The following is a 20264-nucleotide window of genomic DNA, read 5'->3' on the forward strand; positions in this document are numbered from 1 at the left end:
GGGGGGGGGGCAACAGCAGCCAGTGTGGAAGTGGGAACTTACATGCGTGTCAGTGAGAAGTTCCTGCTGGGTTAAACCACAGAGCAGGGCTGCTGAATAGCTGCCACCTGCCCAAGACCCCGATTATTAGTGTCCCTCGGATTTTCTGTGGAGGCAACAGTCAGCCTGAGTCTGTGGTGCTCAGAGGCAGCGTAAACACATAGGGTTTGCTCCCCAGCCTGTTATTTGTATCTGCTTGATACGTTTCCAGCTACAACGTCAAAGAGAGCGCAGGCTCTGTGAGTGTCACCGTGAGGCGGATTGGTAACCTCAACCAGTATGCGATTGTCTTGTGCCGCACAGAGCAGGGAACGGCCACCTCTGGCTCTGGTTCACAGCCGGGAGAGCAGGACTACGTGGAGTACGCGGGGCAGGTAGGTTGGGGACACCAGGAAAGGGAAGGTCTGACCATGTGTGCCATCAGGCCTGGATGAAAGAACTGATAAACACTGATAAAAACACAACAGAGACTGTATTTCCTTTCTAAGAATTTGTGGTTTATTTGCTTCAGAAGAGGGTCTCTTTTTTCATCAGTTTTTTATGTTGGCAGATACACTTTGCAGCAGTGTTCTGGCAGCCCACAAAGGTTACAGGCTTGCCTGAGTAGGAATGTCATTCCTCATCATGCAAAGGGCTAAAACCATGAATGAGACCAGAAGGGGTAGGGGTCTACGCACTGCATTTGGTGCTGCCTTTGATCTCCACTCGCCATTTATCCTTGGTTAAGGTCGGTGTCTGATGCCACCCATGCACAGGGTATGTGACTCAGGCAAGGGCAAGGCAAGAAGGACAGAAAGTTTCAGACCCCAGTCCAAAGAGAGCAGGCCACTTGCTGCCTTCCAGGTGCAGTTTGAGGAGCGGGAGGACACCAAGGCCTGCACCATCACCATTAATGATGACAACGTCTTTGAGAGCACAGAGAGCTTCACCGTCGAGCTCAGCATGCCAGCCTACGCTCTGCTGGGGAACGTCACCCGGGCCACGGTCACCATCACTGACACAGAGGACGAGCCCACCCTGCAGTTCGACAGGAAGACGTACCATATCAGCGAGAGCGCTGGTTTTCTTTCTGCTCCTGTTGAAAGGAAAGGTGGGTCGAGGCGGGCAGAACGATTTTCTGTGCTGCCGCGGGGCTCTGCGGCACGGGAGGGAAAGCGGCTCTGCAGGCACTGCTGTGGGTGAGACGTGCGGAGTCTGAACCCACATGGCAGAGAGAGTGGATGGGGAGCCCTGGAGACTGTGGCCAACAGTAAACTGGGGACAGAGAGAAGTGAAACACCTGTAGACAGACTGTGAAGTATGTGTGGCTGCCTGGAGCTTGGATTTTAATTCTGTACTTTCTAGATAATAAAAGCGGTTTAGTGCCTGTATCCTGCAGTCTTTTATCACATGACTAGGATTACTGCAAAGCTGCTGAGGAGTCTTTGCAGTATATACCTTTGCCAGGCTCAGGCAAATGACTGTTTCCTGTTGGCAGGCAAATAACAGTGACCCCCCAAAACACGTGGTGTTCCTTGGGGTTTGCTTGTTTATGATTTTGGGGTGATTCTTTGATTTTTTGGAAGTAGCTTTCTGGCGCAACTGAAATAACAAGCAACGATACAGGGCAGATGGGTGTGGGTTTTTTATTTTTCCCAGCTCTGCTGTAAGATTCACCAGTGCAGTTAAAGCTCCTTACTTTTGAATTAATTTCTCTTCCCAGCATGAGCAGGAGCAAACCCTTGTATTTATTTGCTGCTTCTCTGCAATCTAGATACTGTGTTTTATGTGGACCCTATCACTGTACTGTATATTCTTTAATAGGCAAGTGCCACCCGTTTCCTGATAGTAGTAACCAAGAGTGCAGATTTGGAGTATGCCTGGAAGTCAGACCTAAGCCAGTTTTTATGCAAATTTAGAGCAGGGGTGGTGTTCTTTTTTACTCCTCACCCTCTTTTCTGAATGCTGCTTTATTATTTAAGTGAATAGTTTCTCCACGAAATAGGGTAAAAGTATTCCCACAGAGTTATGGGTTTTTTCCTGTTGTGTCTTAGGGGATACCAGCAGCACTGTGTCCGCCATCTGCTACACTGTCCCCAAATCAGCCAAGGGAAGCAGCCTTTATATGCTGGAATCGGGCTCCGACTTCAAGTCCCGGGGGATGGCGGATGACAGCCGCATTGTTTTTGGTCCGGGTGTCACCGTGACGACATGTGACGTCACGCTGATCGATGACAGTGAATACGAAGAAGAAGAGGAGTTTGAGATCGTATTGGCAGATGCCTCAGATAACGCACGCATTGGCAGCCGGGCATCAGCCAGCGTCTTCATCGGTGGTCCCAACGATGCCTCTACAGTGTTCCTGGGGAATGCTACTTTTACCGTCAGCGAGGCTGCAGGTGAAGAGTAGCCGGGGGCTCTCCCAGGGCTGCTGCACACCGCGTTGGGGTGCTTACCGTGAAAGCGTGCTTTCACCAGAAAGAGGTATCAGAAGGAGCGATTTAGGGCACAGCAGCAGAATTGTAAAAGGTCTGCAGAGTGTTTCTGTTCTTCCCTCTGCCCCTGTGGGGAAGGCTGGGGGGTTGTTCTCTGCAATAGCCTGTGCTGGGTGCAGGAGCAGTAGTGAAGGGAGAAGGGCATGCTGAAGGGAAGGGAATGGTTTTGTGGTATGTGGCTGCTTTCTCATCTTGGTTCTCTCTCACATGCAACTGGTGACTCAGGAAACATTGAGATTCCAGTCCTCCGACAGGGACCTGATCTCTCAACCCCCATCTCGGTGTGGTGTGCCACTCGGACGTCAGACCCTCCATCTGCCAGCCCGGGAATTGATTATGTCCCCAGCTCCAGAAAAATAGAGTTCAGGCCAGGCAAGACGGAAGAGGTGAGGAGCCACTTTGACTCCTGATGAGTCTGCTCTGCCTGGTGACACCTCTCTCTTGTTTATGTGCATACTCTGTATTTGCTATTTGCCTGTTTTGAAAATCCTCTCAGGGCCACTTGAGAATTGTTAATTAATCTGCTAGGCAGAGACTCACATCTAATCAGCACTCCAGCCAGAGAAGATTTGGTCAGGCCACCCCTCCCAGGATAAAGATGGCTGCCAATTCTCTGAAATGATATGCCAGATCTATCTAGAACATTGTTTCCATTGATTAATGAATTCAGAAAAGGCCTGACATAATGGCTTTACCTTAGACACCCAAATGCGAGTACTGGCAAGGATGACAGCTTTGCATCTCTAAAAGCAGGACGTCTGCTTTTCTTCTAGTTCTGCACTCTGACAATCCTGGATGATGCACAGTACCCAGTGATAGAAGGGCTGGAGACCTTTGTTGTTTATCTCAGCTCACCCCATGGAGCTGAGCTGACAAAGCCGTTCCAAGCGATCGTGGCCATTAATGACATCTTCCAAGATGGTAAGTTATCCATGGCAGGTCCATCCAGCCCATCCTAGCCTCTTCCTTCACGCTTCCACGCAGCAGGAGGCTAGTCCAAGTTAGGTTATTTCTCGGCTGGATTTAGCCTATATTCCTGGGATCCTCCCATTCCATTTGGCTGCCCTCTTTCCTTCCATGCTTCACTGTCCACAAGAACTTGCAGTCTTCAGAAGTGCAGAATGACTTTTCCTGTAGTGCCCCTCACTTTCAGCCATGCTTTGCCTCCTCTGCTCAGAGCTCAGTCCTCGTTTCATGCTTTCTGTGAGCTAAAGTCCCCCTTACTATGTGAGAAAGCCTTACTGCATGTTTATTTTCTCTTGTGTTTTAACGTCTCTCATGTTTGCTCGCCTGAGGAAGGCACACACTATATAATCTAACTTTGTCGTATAATCATTTCTGCCTTTGTATCTTTTGTTGAGGTCAGCCCTCTTTGCTGCAAACTATTTGTTCTGTGTCTGTCCACAGGCGGTAGGATAATGCTTTGAGACATAGCATCCATTGCAGTACTGAGTCCTGATATAATCCCTTCCTGACATGCCTCATAAGCACACCATCCCTGTACCACCAGCCCTGTCTTGTTCTCCAGTGCATTGCAAGAGCACCAAAATGGTAGGGAAGGAACAGGTTTCATCAACTGTTGGAGTTAGGTGACTGAGAGGTGATGAGGAGAGATGCCTTCTTTCTGAAGCGCTGCAGGGTCTGCTGATCCTGCGCTCTATAGAGGGTTGATGGCAGTAATAGTCACTTGTTTGTTTCAAACCAAATCGTGTTCTGAGGCACAGTGAAGTGGCTGTTTTATTCTCTGGCTCTCAGACTCCATGCAGCAGTTCTCCCAGGGTGTATGTGCCTCGATTAGCTCCTGTGTCTCTGTGGAGCTTCAACGCTGCTTGACCCTTTTTATTACCTCCTGCAGTACCAAGCATGCAGTTCACCAAGGATACATACTCGGTGAAGGAGAAGGAGGGTACTTTGCACATCCCCATCTTCCGCACCGGGGACCTGAGCTACGAGTCCTCTGTCAGGTGCTACACCCAGAGCCAGACAGCAGAGGTCATGGAGGACTTTGCAGAGAGGAGAAATGCGGAGGAGTCTCGCATCACTTTCTTGAAAGGGGAGAAGGTGAGCTGAGCCTGACTTATAGGGAGAATGAAGAACCATTGATAGAAGAGGTTCAGATCTCTTCCTTGCCTCTGCATTCATTGTCAGAGGGAGCTCACAGAGGCTGTCCAAACTGTTTTCGTAGATGCTTAAAGTCAGAAATTCTTCTGGTCCTGGAAACATGACATGACTCTGGAGGGGCTGTTTGTTTCATGATAAAACTGCTTAAAACATGAAATGAAATCCTCTGTGTCAGTAGGACTCAGAATTGTTGTAGCAGAGACCTGTCGGTTTGTAGATGTCTTCACTGCTGTGTCTCATCATGTAGCTGTCTGGTTTGTCCACACTGAAGTAGCAGCCTTAAAAATAGAAGTGTTTCTTCCAGGATTGACAGTACTCAGACATTAAACCCTAGATAGTGAAGTACAGAGTGGCCTTTAAGTGGCTTCATCGGATTTATGAACGTTTGCTGTTTTCTCCTGCTTACTTGGCTTTAGGTGAAGAACTGCAGTGTTTATATCAGCGATGACTCTGCCTTTGAACCAGAAGAGCAGTTCCAGGTCTATCTTGGTAGCCCACTTGGAAACCATTGGAGCGGAGCTAGGATTGGGAAGATGGACGTGGCAACCATAACTGTCACCAATGACGAAGACGGTAAGCGAGGACGCTCAACAAGGGCGTAGTTGTAGCGTAGGATGCAGCTCCCAGATAGTCAGCACAGTCTCATCAACAGTTTGCAGTTTAATTTAGTACACGTGAATGCCTCCGGTCACGTGGTCACAGCTCTGCGTGCAGGTCACTGATGTGATGGCTTTGTGCACTGGACTGGTCATAAGGGAGGGATCGAATACCAGCGGCTTGAACGCACCATTTGTCCCATTTCCCATTCCCCTGCAGTTGCACAGGGAATTGCTGTGCTTCCCCTGGGAGATGTTGCCTTCCCTCCACAGCATCACAGCCTGGAGAGACCTGTGGGGAAGAAGGGGGATGCCAAGTCCCTCCGGTGTGACTGCCAGTGGGGGTTGTAGCACCATCACATGGCTTGTGTGGTTCAGTGGGAGGCAGGGGATGGGAGAATCATTTGCCATCCTCTGTAGCCCAATACATGTGTTGGGTTTTGCACCACCCCTTGCCCTAATTCACATCCAACCCTTATGGCTGCAGTTTTGGCCCCTGCTTTGAGGAGACCCTTGCTCTGAAGATGTGTAGATAGAGTCTAAAAGGAGCTGAGCTTAGCTGGCCCCAGCTGCTGAATGCACTTCATCTGTAAACAGTCAGCTGGTGTGCTAACCTGGGGCTTTTTCTTCACTGCTGTTTCTTTAGCACCCACCATTGAGTTTGAAGAAGCTGCGTACCAAGTACGGGAGCCACCTGGCCCGGAGGGTGTTGCTGTTTTAAATATTAAGGTGGTCCGGAGAGGGGATCAGAACAGGACCTCAAAAGTCCGCTGTAGCACCCGCGATGGCTCAGCTCAGGCTGGAGTGGATTACTATCCCAAGAGTCGAATGCTCAAATTCAGCCCAGGTAAAGTGTCCTTGGAGGGAAGTTTAGAGGTGGTGGCGCGACCAGTGACATTTTGTGTATAACAGAAAAGAGCATCGAAGGGGAACATTCAGGAGATTTGGAAAAAGCCACTTTTTGCATGAGGTTTACAATGTCACACAGGTCTAACTGCTCCCGGTGAAGCGAACTGTATTAGCTGTAAGAAGGCATAAAATACCCTTAGATTTTGGGGTTTAGATTTGATTTGGGGTTTGATCTTGGACTCATCACAGTCTTTGTGGGAGGAAACACCTATCCAGCTCCTCAGTGTGTCACAGGTGGGGTGCAAGACTTTTCCCCTTTCCTTGCATTAGACATGTCCTTTCCCCTTTCCCCTTCTGGTTGCCTAATCATTCTCAGTTCAAACACACTGGTGTTCTGAGCACCAGCCCTCTCTGCTGGATAAGCAGAGTGCCAAGCTGCTGCCCAAGCAGGGGGGCAATGAAAAGGAGGAGGGAATGAAAGCCTGGAGGTGGTGAGCTCTTCACTGAGAAGACTGTAAATGCCTAAGGAGACAGAAAGAGGGTTGAGACTTTCTGCTCACCGGAATTAATGTCGCTTGAAAAAATCGGAGGGCCATCCCAAATCTTGCCATGTTTTCTCTTGTGTACAACATTTCATCCCTTCACAATGACCTGCTGGATGAGAAGGATCTGGGGTTTGGTTTGTTTGGGGACTTCTTTCTGGTTTTTTGGTAATGTATTTTAAATATACTACACAGACCACTTACTATGTGGTCTTTCTAAAAGTGTGACTCTTCTGGGCTGCAGCCTTGCACTCTGCTGTGGCTATAATTTTGTTACGCAAAAAGGCTGAACTGTTAAATGAAGGGCGATCAGAACAGAGGAAGAAGCACTAGCATCTGGCAGGTGAGAATAAAGCAGTCTTCAGAGAATGTAAGGCTCAGCAGAGATCTTGCAGGATCCAGTGCAACAGCTCAGACCATGTTGCTGGACCAAGAAGCCCTCACCAAACAGTTCTGCATACTGGTGTGAGAGAGACCAGAGATCCTTACAGCAGGGGTGGGGATGTACTTTGGATCATAGATTTTTACTACAGACAGCTAATACAAGACAGGCAATATTAATCCTCAGATGGCATCTGCTAGTAAATCTATCACCTGATCAATTGTCATAGCTGGAGTTTTATGTATAGAGTAGACTCCTGTGTGGACAGGACTAAATTATTAGTAGCAATGAGTGGAAATAAAATTTATCACGCGTATTTTATCATAATGTTTCAGTGATCACAGCCTTGACCAGCTGTGCAGTTTTTTTATGAGGACTTCAGAGCAATATCTGATGATGAATTGAGTTGTCTCTGTTTCCTCTCACAGGTGTGAACCACATCATGTTTAAGGTGGAGATCATGTCCAATGAAGACCGGGAGTGGCATGAGTCCTTTTCTCTGGTGCTGGGTCCAGATGATCCAGTGGAAGCTGTTCTTGGAGACACCAGCACTGCAATAGTGACTATTTTGGATCAGGAGGCAGCAGGGAGTCTGATTCTACCAGCACCTCCCGTGGTAAGTCACCCATTCCAATGGACGTGATTTAGTACACTTTTGAGTACAGACTGAAAACCCCAGCGGGGTTTCTGAAATAAAATTAAGAACTGCAATGATGCACCAGGCTTGGAGTGTGTGGGAAGGATTGCCTTTTCTGCCTCTCCCCTCAGCCGCAGGCGAATGCTACCATCTTGCATCCCATCCGTACAGGTCGTCACCCTGGCTGATTACGACCGGGTGGAAGAAGTGACCAAGGATGGTGCTAAGAAATCCCCTTCCCCAGGCTATCCGCTCATCTGTGTCACTCCTTGTGACCCTCACTTCCCCAAGTACACGGTCACGAAGTCACGCTGCAGCGAGGCTGGGATCAATCAGTCTTCAATACAGTTCAGCTGGGAAGTAGCAACCCCCACGGATGGGAATGGAGCCAGGTCGCCTTTTGAAACCATCACTGACAACACACCATTCACTAGCATCAACCATAAGGTATATGGTTAGGTACCAGCATGGCAAAGCTGCAAGAGCGCGTGGCATAAGTCAGCGAGAGCTTGGGGCAGCTCTGTCGGTCTGTGTACTGTACGATCACATGGGAAATTTGGTTGCGTTCCTGCAGCTGAAAAGTCACGCACCTGAAAAAGTGGCTGTCCCTGAATAAGAGCTCAGCATGCTGATGTGACCTGTGTTGCCAGGGTTTGGCTGTGGTATTGTCTGCTTTCCTTCCATCCTGCTCAAGTTGCAGGAAGGGCATAGCTCAAGTTCTGAACCGCTGTTCCTTCAGGCGCTCGTTTTGTTGTATTGCTCCATGTGTGGCTTGAGAACTCTCTGTCCCTGGACTGTTCACGTCCTGCCCCACAGACAGAATTACTGTTTTCCTCTGGGGGCTTTTCCCAGGCACTCCCAGCTGTGAGGTCTCAGCTCTTCTCAGGCATCCAGGTGTGTTTCTAGACCATGCCTACTTGTGCATGAGTCTGAGATATTTTTAGTGGGTAGTGCACACCTTAGTTACACAGAGATTAAAACCCAAAATCTCCTCGGTTTTGGGAATCGGCATGAGACGTATGGGTGCTTCTTTGGGGATTTTTTTTTTTTTTTTTTTTTCAGAAAATTTAGCACTGTTCTTTACTGAGCCTGCTAAAAACACCACTTCTGTTGACGTGGGAAGTAGCTGTGACACTCAGACACTTCAGTAAATCACTGGTGGCAGGAGACAGATGGAGCCTGGCAGATCATAACAGCTCAGGCTCCCTCTTCCCCTCCCTTCAGTATGTGGGCAGAGTTTGGAAGTTGTAAAGCACCCAACATAGTCAAGCATCTACTGCAGCGTAGGTAGCAAGAGGCCAATCGCACCTGCACACCCAAGCGGCCAAGCAGACATTGGCATGTGTGTGCTCCTGGTTTGTGTTTGCATGTGCCTCGCCTCTGTGCTGCCTCAAAACACCAGGATAATGTGATTTTGCTACACGGTCAGATGTTGCAACGCTGGTGTCCTTGACCCACATGCATGCTTCTCCCTCTTTGTTCCCTGCAGGTGCTGGACAGCATTTACTTCAGCCGGCGGTTCCACGTGCGCTGTGTGGCCAAGGCTGTGGACAAGGCTGGCCATGTGGGGACCCCCCTGAGAAGCAATGTAGTTACCATCGGCACAGACAGTGCCATTTGTCACACTCCTGTGGTTGCAGGGACAGCCCGAGGTTTCCAGGCACAGTCATTCATCGCCACTCTGAAGTACTTGGATGTCAAGCACAAGGAGCATCCCAACAGGTATGAGCCTGGAGAAGGGGAGAATGCAGTCCTTCACCAGGCCCCCTGCGGTTACAGAGCTGGCTTGGGTCAAGAGGAGAACCGATGTGTCCGAAACCACATCCCTCCATGCTGTGTGCCCTCTTGAACAGCATAGGGTGCTTAGGGTAGCACTCCCACTCTCTTCCTCGCACCCTACTCTGCTGAGGGGGTGCGCCTTCCCCTCAGGAAATTGGAGTTGGTGGGACAGCTTAAGGAGCAGATGTGTAGATGGGGAAATTTAGCTGCAACTAAATATCAGGCTGCCACTAGCAGGCTCACCGGGTCTGTCCTGTGCTGCTGGGGGGTGTGGGGTAATGCTCCCGTGCCTGCCAGGGCTGCTTTTTTATGCCGTCTCATCCGCTATTTGTTCCAGAATCCACATCTCGGTGCAGATCCCCCATCAGGATGGGATGCTGCCCCTCATCTCCACCCTGCCGCTGCACAACCTGCATTTCCTTCTCTCTGAGTCTATCTACAGGCACCAGCATGTCTGCTCAAACCTGGTCACCATCAGAGACCTCAGAGGCATCTCAGGTAATCTTTAAAGCCAGACTTTGCTTTCTGAACTTGGTGGTAGGGAGAAGCCAGTAAAGAAATCCAGAGAAGGCGGCTTTGTCTTTCTCTGGGCTCTCTTGACATTATGTAAATAATAATTAATCTTCCTGTACTAACAGCAGTGAACAGAGTTGCCCTGTTAAAGATGAGATGCGATGCATGGGAATGTTTAAAAGATAATGGGTTTAAGCAGCATTGCTCTGTTCCAGAAGGTTATAGGTTCACACCGTGCTGGTGATTTTCTGCTTTTCAAATCTGACTTGTGATATCCATGCGGTTAGAGAAGGATCCACAGGAAGTGGATCACCGTGTTTCTGTCACTGAGATCTCCCGTCTGGCAACAAGAAGCAGCAAAAGCAAATTCACTGCTGAAGTAAATGGCAGAGCTGAAATAAAAAGGCAATGTGTGTCTCTGACACGAAGGATAATGTGGTCCATGCTTGTTCCATGGTGGGCGGGGGGTTGTTGTCCTTCATTCTGTTCATTTCATACTCAAGCTGTTCTGCATTTCTTAAACTTTAACTTCAACCTTTAATTGATAGGTTCAGGAGTCTGGTTTTTACGATTCTCTCCCCATTCCTATAACATTTTGCCCTGTGAAGACCCATGTATATTCAGTTTGACCTCTAGGATAATGAAGGGGAGGAGCCCGTTAAGTCCCTAATATAATAAAAGTCACTGACGTGATTTGAGAGAGAAAATGGGACGTCAGTGCTTGGCCTCAAGTTCTTTGAAATCTGGAGTGATCACTGTCCTGGTGTCTCTTAATCCCAGAGGCAGGGTTTCTGGATGAAGTGACCTACGACAGCATCGTTCTCGGTCCTGGCTACGACCGCCCTTACCAGTTTGACCCCACCGTGAGAGAGCCGAAGACGATCCAGCTTTATAAGCACCTCAACCTGAAGAGCTGCATTTGGACTTTTGATGCCTATTATGACATGACTGAATTAATTGATGTCTGTGGGGGCTCTGTCACCGCTGACTTCCAGGTGAGATGCCATATCCAAAACTCATTCCATGTAATCCAGATCTTTCTCAGTTCTTAGGTGAAGTTCCGCTTTGTGTTCGTGTATATTTGCTGCTCCACTTTGTATGACTGGAACATGGCTTTATCCCCCTTTTACCTAGAAAAGAACAGTGCTTTGTGAAATGCACTCAATTCGTTTATTTTTCTTGGGGTAACATAGGTTTTATTCTTTTAACCTTCAAAGTGCCAGTAAAATATTTTTTTTAAATATAAGGATATACTGGAAATACAAAACATTCTCAGCTGTGCTCTATTCTTTTACAATTTTGACTGTATTCTTACCCAATATAAATGAGCAAAGAACAGAGCAGAGGCACATCAGTTCACACTCCGCAGTGGACCGAGGTCATGGGAATTTTTAAGTAATTTCTTAACTAACCAACTGGCAGACAAAAAGCCAAAAATGTTCTTCTATAAAATAGTGGCTTTTGCTACCAGACGTGTCTCACTGCCCTCTCATGGATGGATTATACATGTACATCCCACTTAAGTGAGTATCTCATCTTCGTTAAGTTCTTGCATTAAATTCCCAGTCAGACTGTTATGGCCAACATCATCTCTTTCAATTCCTGTCAGTCTGGAATACTTTGTTAACTTTCCTTTTATAGCTCCAATTATTTGCAGAAATCCAGAGAAGCTGCTTGAACTGAACAACTGCATAATTTAGTAAGTGGAGACTGGCACCAACCAGTCTGGAATGTCTCTCTCAGGGGCTTCCAGAGTACAGCTGTGCTCTGCAGATAATAAATGCTGTATATATAGCCAGAGAGCTGTGGTATTTCAGATACTCTTAAGGCCAGTCCTGAGCAAGCAGAAATGCTTATTATTAATTCATGGAATTGGAAACTGGGGCGGGGGGTTGAGGTGAAGTTGTGGCCACAGCTCCTTTTGTACCATGACACCAGTGTGCTTCGGTGCTTAGCCTTATTTAAAATGCAGGTTTGTCTAACGTACCTACATGTAAAGGTAAAGAAAGTTCAGACAGTCATCTGTGACTTAACTGTAGGAGTTTTGTAGTATGTGAGGAGCACTCTGTGCTTGCATGCTTTTTGCCAGCAGTTGTTTGTTATTTTTCAAATGGCAGTCCAGCAATAACTTTTTTGCAAATCAGCTAATTATTTGCTAATAATGCTCAGTCTCTATGGAGCAATGACATTATATTGCTTCAGAAATACTTCATCCCCACATTATCCTCCCTGTGTTTAAGACACCTATGGTCCAGAACTAAAAAGGAGTCTTCTGTTGCAGGTACTCTGGCTTTTTTCCCCATTTGCAGAGCAGAACGCAAATGCAGTGGGTGCTGTGAGTCTGCGCCAGTGTCTCTCTTTTGGAACGTGCATAACCACCTTTTGGGGGTTTTATTGACAGGTCCGGGACTCTGCTCAGTCCTTCTTAACAGTCCACGTCCCACTCTATGTGTCCTATATTTACGTGACAGCGCCGAGAGGTTGGGCTTCTCTTGAGCATCACACAGAGATGGAGTTCTCCTTTTTCTACGATACTGTTCTCTGGAGGACGGGTAGGTCTGAGGCATTTGAAGGGGTACAGGAGAATTGGTTTGTTCTCGTTTTTTCCCTTAGTTTCTGCACTCCCACCGCAGTCCTGAGCATGGGTAGCACTCACTGAAGTAAAGGGTGTGCAGGCTGAGTCCAGGTACGCCTGCATTTGTGTAAGCTTAGCAAGGGGGCTGTCATTTCCCCCCAGCCTCTCTCTGTTAATGGGAACAGTTGTTACTGAGCCCTAGAAAGTGCTGCAGGAGAAGAGCTCTCTCTTCATCAGAGTCTCCACAGCCAAGCAGAGGTTGCTCCCTGTGGGATATTTGGAGTGATTTCTCCGACACTTTTCAGTGATTCTTGTGTGGGAGCTGCAGTCACGTTCCTCAGCCTCCTGGCTCTCACGGATGGACTTTTTCCCATAGTATCCCCTTGTTTGTTAAAACAGCAGCACTCCCAGAGGCGAGCCCTAAATCGTTCCTATCCTCTGTGGTGGTTACATCCAAGACGTAAAATCTGTGCGTCTATGTGGTTTATCCTGCACCTGCGAGTCTTCTGTTTCCTTTCCCATAATATTTGGAGCCCGTGTGTGCCATGAACCCGTGCCTGCAGCCTTGAGCAGTATTGCTGCTCAAAGGGCTATGAGGAACAGACAATGCCTCACCTTGGATTTTATTCTGCCAGCGGTGACACTAAGTATTGTAGAGGAGGGACTTGCAGAGCTTTGTCATGGAGGGCCACTCAGGAATTAAGGCCAGGAGCACCCAGAAACAATTATCTACAACTTACTATGTGAAGTAAGTTACATTCACAGGCTAATCATAGGGGGGAGCTCAGTATATTTACTTCCTTTATGCTTGAGTGAGACTTAGGAGGCACATGTGGATAATGGAGGAAGTGTATAGCTGACTCACTGGAGGATGATCCTAATTAAACCATGCCTTTTTGGAGTTCTCTCAAATGCTTCTGGAGCTATGTGGGGCTGAGAGAGCCCACCTGAGGACCATCTGTGCTGTGTGGCCTCCCCAGTGACTTTGTTCTTGCTGCACTGTGCAGGGATTCAGACGGACAGCGTTCTCTCAGCCCGGCTGCAGATAATCAGGATCTACATCCGTGAGGATGGCCGGCTGGTTATCGAGTTCAAGACACAGGCCAAGTTCAGAGGTGAGAGCATTAGTCCTGACAGAGGAAGAAATCAGCCTACAAATACAGATCTGTTCTGAAAACACAGGTAGCAGTGTCCCTCTGTGCTGAGGTGTGCAATGTGGGGTGTCCCCGTACTCTGCCTCATCCATCACCTCTTTGTCCTCACCCCAGGGCTTTTTGTAATGGAGCACCACAGCCTGCCAGATGTCAAGTCTTTCTTAATGACTCCAGACCACCTGGGAGGGATCGAATTTGACCTGCAACTGCTGTGGAGCGCTCAGACTTTTGACTCTCCCTACCAGCTCTGGAGAGCAACCAGCTCCTACAACAGGTGAGGACTGTGGGTTCAGCCACCTTCAGCAGCTTCCCACAGCACAATGTTCTCCTTAAGCAATGAACGTGCATGTAGTTAACAGCAGCAGCGAAGCAGTTTCAAGTCCAGGCCTGAGAGAGCAATCCCTGTTGCCCTTTCAGCACCCACAACGATAGTGTGGAGTGGTCAGGAGCCAGCCTTGTTCAAGGGCTCAGAGCTGGAGCACGCAGGAAGCCGCTGTCAGGGCTGAAAACGCTCCTCTACTGGTTGTATTAGAGGGAAAAATCAGTTCATCTCCTTGTACGTGCATTTTTCTAGCAATTAAGCCAATGGGTAGGTAGATACCAGAGGGGACAATGTATTCAAGGTTGTCTTGCAGTCTGCATGTTAAAAGCAGGATTTTACGTCCACAACTGGCTTAATTGGTAGTGCTATGCTTGGTGGAGGTAGGTATATAAGGATCTAGAAATACTTGGTTTGCTGTTTTAAGAAATTGCTTCTCATTATTAGTTCTGTCTGTGACTGTTTATTCTTACAGTCTGTGCTCCTTGCACAGAGGGTCAGATTAAACACCGCAGGTCAAATTTGTCCCTCCTGCGACTGCTGGAGATTTCTGGGATGAGGGAGAGGTCCTGCTATGAACTTTGTCTTGCCTGCTTACATTAATTAGAAAACGGTGGATGTTAAGCAAACACATCAGCTGGGTGAATAGCTTGGAGTCTCATTTGGTGACCGCAGTGTCTCCTGTCTGTTCCCAGGAAGGACTACTCTGGAGAGTACACGATCTTCTTAATCCCCTGTACTGTGCAGCCCACACAGCCATGGATAGAGCCTGGAGACAAGCCCCTGCCCTGTACAGCTCACGCTCCTGAGCGGTAAGGAGTCCCCATCATCATGGCAGCAGGACAGTTTCAGCCCGTTTGGGTTGGTTTTGTGGTCCCAGCAGGCGTGTGGCACGCTGGAAGGGAAAGGAGAAGGGAAAAGGGAGAAGGGAAAAGGGAAAAGGGGAGGGGAGGAACCTCCTCTTTGGCTCAGGAGTCCCCCTACAACCGAGACCTGAAAGATTGCTGGGCTGAGCTGGCGGTTGGGGTGCTCCAGACAGCCTGTAGCACGGCAGGGTCTGTCACTCCCGAGCACAAGGCACGTGTCTTTGCCAGGGGCTGTCCTGGGCTGTCATACGTCTCAGCCCACTGTTTTCAGCCTCAGGGCTGCAGAAGCCCGCGTAGCCTTCAGCTGTCCCCAGACAGAAAGAAAATGAAACCTGTTGGGAGGAGGCTTCAGCTGGTCGTGCAGAGCACTGCACCATTACTGGAAAACTGGGGCAGGGTGAGGGGCAACAAGTCATCTTGGGTTGAATACCACCGTAGTACGGGCTGCTAGGCTAAAAATAGTAAAGCAGGAAGGAAGAAAGGTGAAGCAGACTGTGTAGGTCACCAGCATGTAACTTCAGGTGCGTCCAAACTAAACCTCTCCTTTTTCCTTTCCTGTTCCAATTTTAGATTTTTGATCCCGATTGCCTTCCAGCAGACCAACCGCCCAGTTCCTGTTGTCTACTCCCTAAACACAGAGTTTCAGCTCTGTAACAATGAGAAGGTGTTTCTGATGGACCCCACCAAATCTGAAATGTCTCTGGCAGAAATGGATTACAAAGGGGCTTTTTCAAAGGGTAGGATTTATTTTCTTTTTTTTTCCATTTCTGCTTGTACCTAATGATTCTGTTTTCACAACTTCCATTGCTCTGAAAGAAAAGGGTAAAACCCAGATTTGGCTTTGTCTCTTCTACAGCAACAAATGGCATTTTGAGCACGTTACAGCCCTGTAACAGCACGACAAGACAAGAATGTGCTCTGGCACGGTATTTTGTCATCTGCACGCACAAATCAAAACCCAGACCCATGTGTAGTTTGGTGCATTTGGCTCTAACAGTGGTTCTTTTGTTGAATTGGAGAATTTAACTGGACCGTTTTTCTCCCAACCTCCTCAGGGCAAATCCTGTACGGCCGCGTGCTCTGGAACCCCGAACAAAACCTAAATGCCGCTTACAAACTGCAGTTGGAAAAAGTCTATCTGTGTACAGGCAAGGATGGCTACGTGCCTTTCTTTGACCCAACGGGCACTGTCTATAACGAGGGGCCCCAGTATGGCTGTATTCAACCCAACAAGCACCTGAAACACCGATTTCTGCTCTTGGTAAGTTTTCTGTTGTGGACAAGACCGTCATGGCCAGGATTGTGTGTGATCATGTCCAGAGAAGTCTGGTCTCTCAGCCTCTTGCTGACCTAACAGACCTGGGAACTAAATGGCCTTCCTACTTGCGGGGAGGCACTGCACGTACTGATATTTAGCTCGTATTAGCTATTTCGGTCTGCAAGTTCTCTCTAGTCTGACTGTCCCAGATGACATAGCACTGCTGTTTTTCTGTTTGACTTCCCCAGGCACCTCCAAACCCTGCAACATCCTGCAGAGTTTCCAGCCAGACCCTGCCACCCTCCCAGCCACCTGCACCTTTGTGCAGCCACAGAAAACCAGAGCCAGAATAAAGCATGATGCCTGTGCTAAACGCTTCCCTCATCCGTGAGGGGTCTGAAGTACTGGCTTGCAAAAATGTCCTCTGCTTCTGCTGTTTGTTTTTTTTCCCCTGACTACCAACAGATTCTGACTACAGAGGGATGAGAAGTGAAATGTGGTGGATCTTTGCAGTACAGGGCAGACAGGTGCAAACCATGAAGCCAAGATCTCTTTTTCCTCCACCTTTATCCATGAATATTTCTTAGTCTAAAAAAAAAAAAAAAAAACCAAACCACAAATTAGTAAGAAGAAGAAGTGATGTACCAAACTTAAAAATTTCCCTTGATCTCTGCTTATACTATGGCTTGGAATCGTCAGAACTGGCATCATATAAAGGGAGATTTATTTACCAGTTACGCAGAAATTCTTCTTGTATAAATCTACGACTAGCTCCCAAGATTTATTCAGCTCTTCTTACATGCTTTGTAGTTAACATTTGCCAGCGTCCTCGCTCGCAGCCCTGTTACCACTCACAGGACAAGGGGAATGTTAATGGCATTAGTTAGTTCAGCATGCATATTTGAGCAGGCTGGTTAAACTCCTCTCCTGATCTTCAGCTCTACAAACCTAATACTGACACAATCAGTGCTAAACCAGTATGAAGCATCTACAAATCATATAGGTCATAAACATTTTCTGTGCGGTAAGCTATGCATTTAAAGAAATGTCCATGCCCACAGGTAGGTGCAGAGACTGGGCATTTGGATTCAATTTCTGCAGCAGTACGCAGGTGTTATTTAGTGACCTGGCTTCTGGCTTCCCTCTGGAAAGATGACAGCATGCACTTCTCTTCATAACACCTCTCTCATTTCCAGGACCGAAATCAACCAGAAGTGACGGATAAGTATTTCCACGATGTGCCTTTCGATGCCCACTTTGCTTCCGAACTGTCTGAGTTTCATTCGGTAAGCAGCATGCCTGGAGTCGACGGATTTACTCTCAAGGTGGATGCTCTCTACAAGGTACATACCAAGTGATATCGGTAGCCCAAAACTCACTTCTCTGTCCAGGGTGTCCAAATACTTTGTAAGTCGTAGGCTCTGGCCCTGACACTGCCTAGAGAAACGAAATTCATGCGAGGGTAGGTCTTGCAGCCTTCTGCAGTTTAATGGCAACCCTCAACCAACTTTTCTGATGGTGTGGTGGGACACGCTGCCTCCACACCCACCCACAACATGGCCTGCGTGAAGCGAGGTGGCCTCCCGTACGCGTGATCATCCGCATTTGCAGATCGTACTGTAGCAGGCCTCTCCTTGATTTGCCTGGGTATAAAGGCGAGGTGGGAGATGAGAGTCTCTGTTCGGCGGTGGAGCACGCACACGGTGCTGTTGCTTCCTCTGAAGGTAGACGCAGCTCAGAGCTCTCCGTGACCCTTCCCAATTACAGGGGCAGGTAAACTCTGGTCGCGGTTCCTCTCTGTCCGCAGAGGCTGGTGAGTACAAGACTCGGAGGAGCTGAGCAGATTGTGGCAGAAACAGGAGGGGGACAGAGGAAGCTCTTGATTGAGGGCAGAATTTTATATCCTGATTTCTGGGTTTTTTTGTCCCTCCCCACAGAAGTCCTCTTAGTGACCTCTGTTTGCTTAAGGGGCTTCTTGGATTTGCTAGGATTATACCATAAATTAATGGTCGAGCCAGTTAAGAAGCAAACTCCAGCACAGAAAATGGAGGAATTTATTCTGGTGATTAAGACTTTTTTTTCCAAAACACTCAGGAAAGAAGCTCTTTAAATACATATTATTAATGTTCCTAAATTAATTATTGTAGTTGCCAAAGGATAGACAACAAGACCGAACACCTCACATGGTGGTAAATACTATTGCAGGTGCTCATAAAAACACGCCGAGCTTTTTTTTGTTGATATTTGCAGGAGTCACAAAATGGGACAAAAAAATGCAACCAGCTCTACCTTTACATAACAAAATCACTTGATCTAAAAGCTGTAGTTAAAATTTCTTGTGTGCGTGTCTTCCCTTTCTGACAGGTGGAAGCTGGACACCAGTGGTACCTTCAAGTCATCTACGTAATTGGCCCGGAGAGCATGGCGGGGCCTCGCGTTCAGCGATCCCTCACTCGCCGCTGGAAACGTGGCCGCAGGGACTTGGTCGATAGCGACGGCAGGCTGATCCTGGACGACTCCTTGATCTACGACAACGAAGGCGACCAGATCAAGAACGGCACCAACATGAAGTCGCTGATCTTGGAGAGGGAGGAAGCTGCCGTCGCAGCCTCCTTATCTCAAACGGGCGCTTCCCTGGGGAGCGCCTTCGCTGCCATCACCCTGCTGCTGCTGGTGCTTTTGGGAGTTTGCCTCCTCACCAGGAAATGTCGGAAGCTGAGGAGGAAGCGGGAGGCTGCCAGAGCCGCCCCGGAGGAGCATCCCCTGAACACCAAGGTGGAGCTGCCCAGGGGCACCGAGAAGTCCCTGGACGGCCGGTACTGCACCGTGAGGAACATTAATATATTGAGGGAAACCGGGGGCATCTCCGAGGGGAAAGGCAGGAAGGTGAAGCAGGTGAACTTGGAAGTCAAAGTCCACAGCAATTTGCACGACGGAACGGAAGTTTAATGCAGCATGCCCTTTGGTTTGGTAAAAGCTTTTTATAAATTGTAAAAAAAAGAAATAATCTGAAAAAAAAGAAAAGCTAAGAAAAGTTATGCTGGTATTTTTATACTCTTGTGAGGAGGAGGAGGAGTGGCTCTAGCTCACCTCTGCTCCCGGCTGAGCTGCCCCATTGCACAGCACCGCTGGAGCCGGGCCGGGCAGAGTTCTCCATCCGCGCCCCCACCACGCTCCTCCAGCTCTGGCTCTGCCGCTTCCCCCAGGGTGGCCCAAGGAGACCAGCACCTTCGTGGTGGGGCATCGTGGCGACATTGTACGTCCCCCACCCGGCATGGAGGGGGTGGCTCTGCGTCCGCTGGGACCCCCTGCTCCTGGCCCCGGGGTCGCTTCCCCGCCTCACTGGGGAACAAAGCAAGAAGGGCAACAACTCCGTGTTTAATACCCAAGGCAAGCGGCCTTGGTTTGCTTCTTAAAACGAGGCAAAACGCTACAGAAAAACAAACGGCAAACCCGGTGCTCGGTCTTCAGGGGTTGGGAGGTTCATTTTGGGGTGGTGCTGGCCGTGGGGAGGGGGTGGCAGGGACATGAATTGTCACACAGGGTGTTAACTGTACTGTCTCAGCGCACGCCAGAGAATAAAGTTTGACTATAAACCTGACAAAAAGCATGACCGGGGTGTCCTTTCCCTGCGCCTCCCCCTTTCAGCCCCCGTTACGCGTTCCCAGGTGGGGTGGGACCCCCGGCACCAAACACGGCCGAGGAGTGGCAAGCTCGGCACTGCTTGTCTTTCAGCGCTGAAAAGAGCCTTTTGTGAGAGTGTAAATCATTCCCACTCCTTCAATACAAATGTTAAAAGTTCATGCTGAATATATTGCGAATATTTAGCTTATCAATACTGAAGGTGGTGTATAAATACTGAAAAAAGGGTGGAAACTGAGGCTGTTGAACCTCGGTGCGGGTCCAGCATGAGCTGATGACACTTTCTGCTCCTTTGTGACGGGCTGTAAGGCATCTGCTGAATATTAACATCATATTTTAATACTGAATAATTATTAACTAATTAGTTAATAACTCTTCTGGGCATTGTACAGACATTGAATACAGCAGGACTCCAAGATGCCACTGAGGGTCCGAAAAGCACCTTTTTGCCCAGAGACTATCTCAGACGTTCAATTCGGCCTGGTGCATGCCGGCCTCCCAAGCTTCGGGGACCAACG

General features: G+C 48.5%; 1 protein-coding gene across 1 annotated transcript in view; it reads left to right on the forward strand.

The window, feature by feature from the left end:
- FRAS1 (Fraser extracellular matrix complex subunit 1) overlaps window positions 1-19100 on the forward strand; it is a 172946-nt gene extending 153846 nt beyond the window's left edge. Inside the window, exons 55-75 of the mRNA XM_010575600.1 lie at window positions 251-413; window positions 883-1129; window positions 2073-2417; window positions 2739-2899; window positions 3287-3434; window positions 4369-4574; window positions 5051-5207; window positions 5877-6077; window positions 7432-7619; window positions 7812-8087; window positions 9130-9362; window positions 9757-9917; window positions 10713-10927; window positions 12334-12484; window positions 13515-13622; window positions 13776-13935; window positions 14676-14792; window positions 15417-15583; window positions 15902-16107; window positions 17301-17447; window positions 18469-19100. Of these exons, the coding sequence (XP_010573902.1) occupies window positions 251-413; window positions 883-1129; window positions 2073-2417; window positions 2739-2899; window positions 3287-3434; window positions 4369-4574; window positions 5051-5207; window positions 5877-6077; window positions 7432-7619; window positions 7812-8087; window positions 9130-9362; window positions 9757-9917; window positions 10713-10927; window positions 12334-12484; window positions 13515-13622; window positions 13776-13935; window positions 14676-14792; window positions 15417-15583; window positions 15902-16107; window positions 17301-17447; window positions 18469-19053 (4342 nt within the window). The 3' untranslated portion in view covers window positions 19054-19100. The remainder of the gene's footprint in view (window positions 1-250; window positions 414-882; window positions 1130-2072; window positions 2418-2738; window positions 2900-3286; window positions 3435-4368; window positions 4575-5050; window positions 5208-5876; window positions 6078-7431; window positions 7620-7811; window positions 8088-9129; window positions 9363-9756; window positions 9918-10712; window positions 10928-12333; window positions 12485-13514; window positions 13623-13775; window positions 13936-14675; window positions 14793-15416; window positions 15584-15901; window positions 16108-17300; window positions 17448-18468) is intronic.
- The last annotated feature ends 1164 nt before the right edge of the window (window positions 19101-20264 follow it).

Source organism: Haliaeetus leucocephalus, unplaced genomic scaffold (genome assembly GCF_000737465.1).
Source record: "Haliaeetus leucocephalus isolate CR32 unplaced genomic scaffold, Haliaeetus_leucocephalus-4.0 Scaffold484, whole genome shotgun sequence".
Taxonomy (NCBI): domain Eukaryota; kingdom Metazoa; phylum Chordata; class Aves; order Accipitriformes; family Accipitridae; genus Haliaeetus; species Haliaeetus leucocephalus.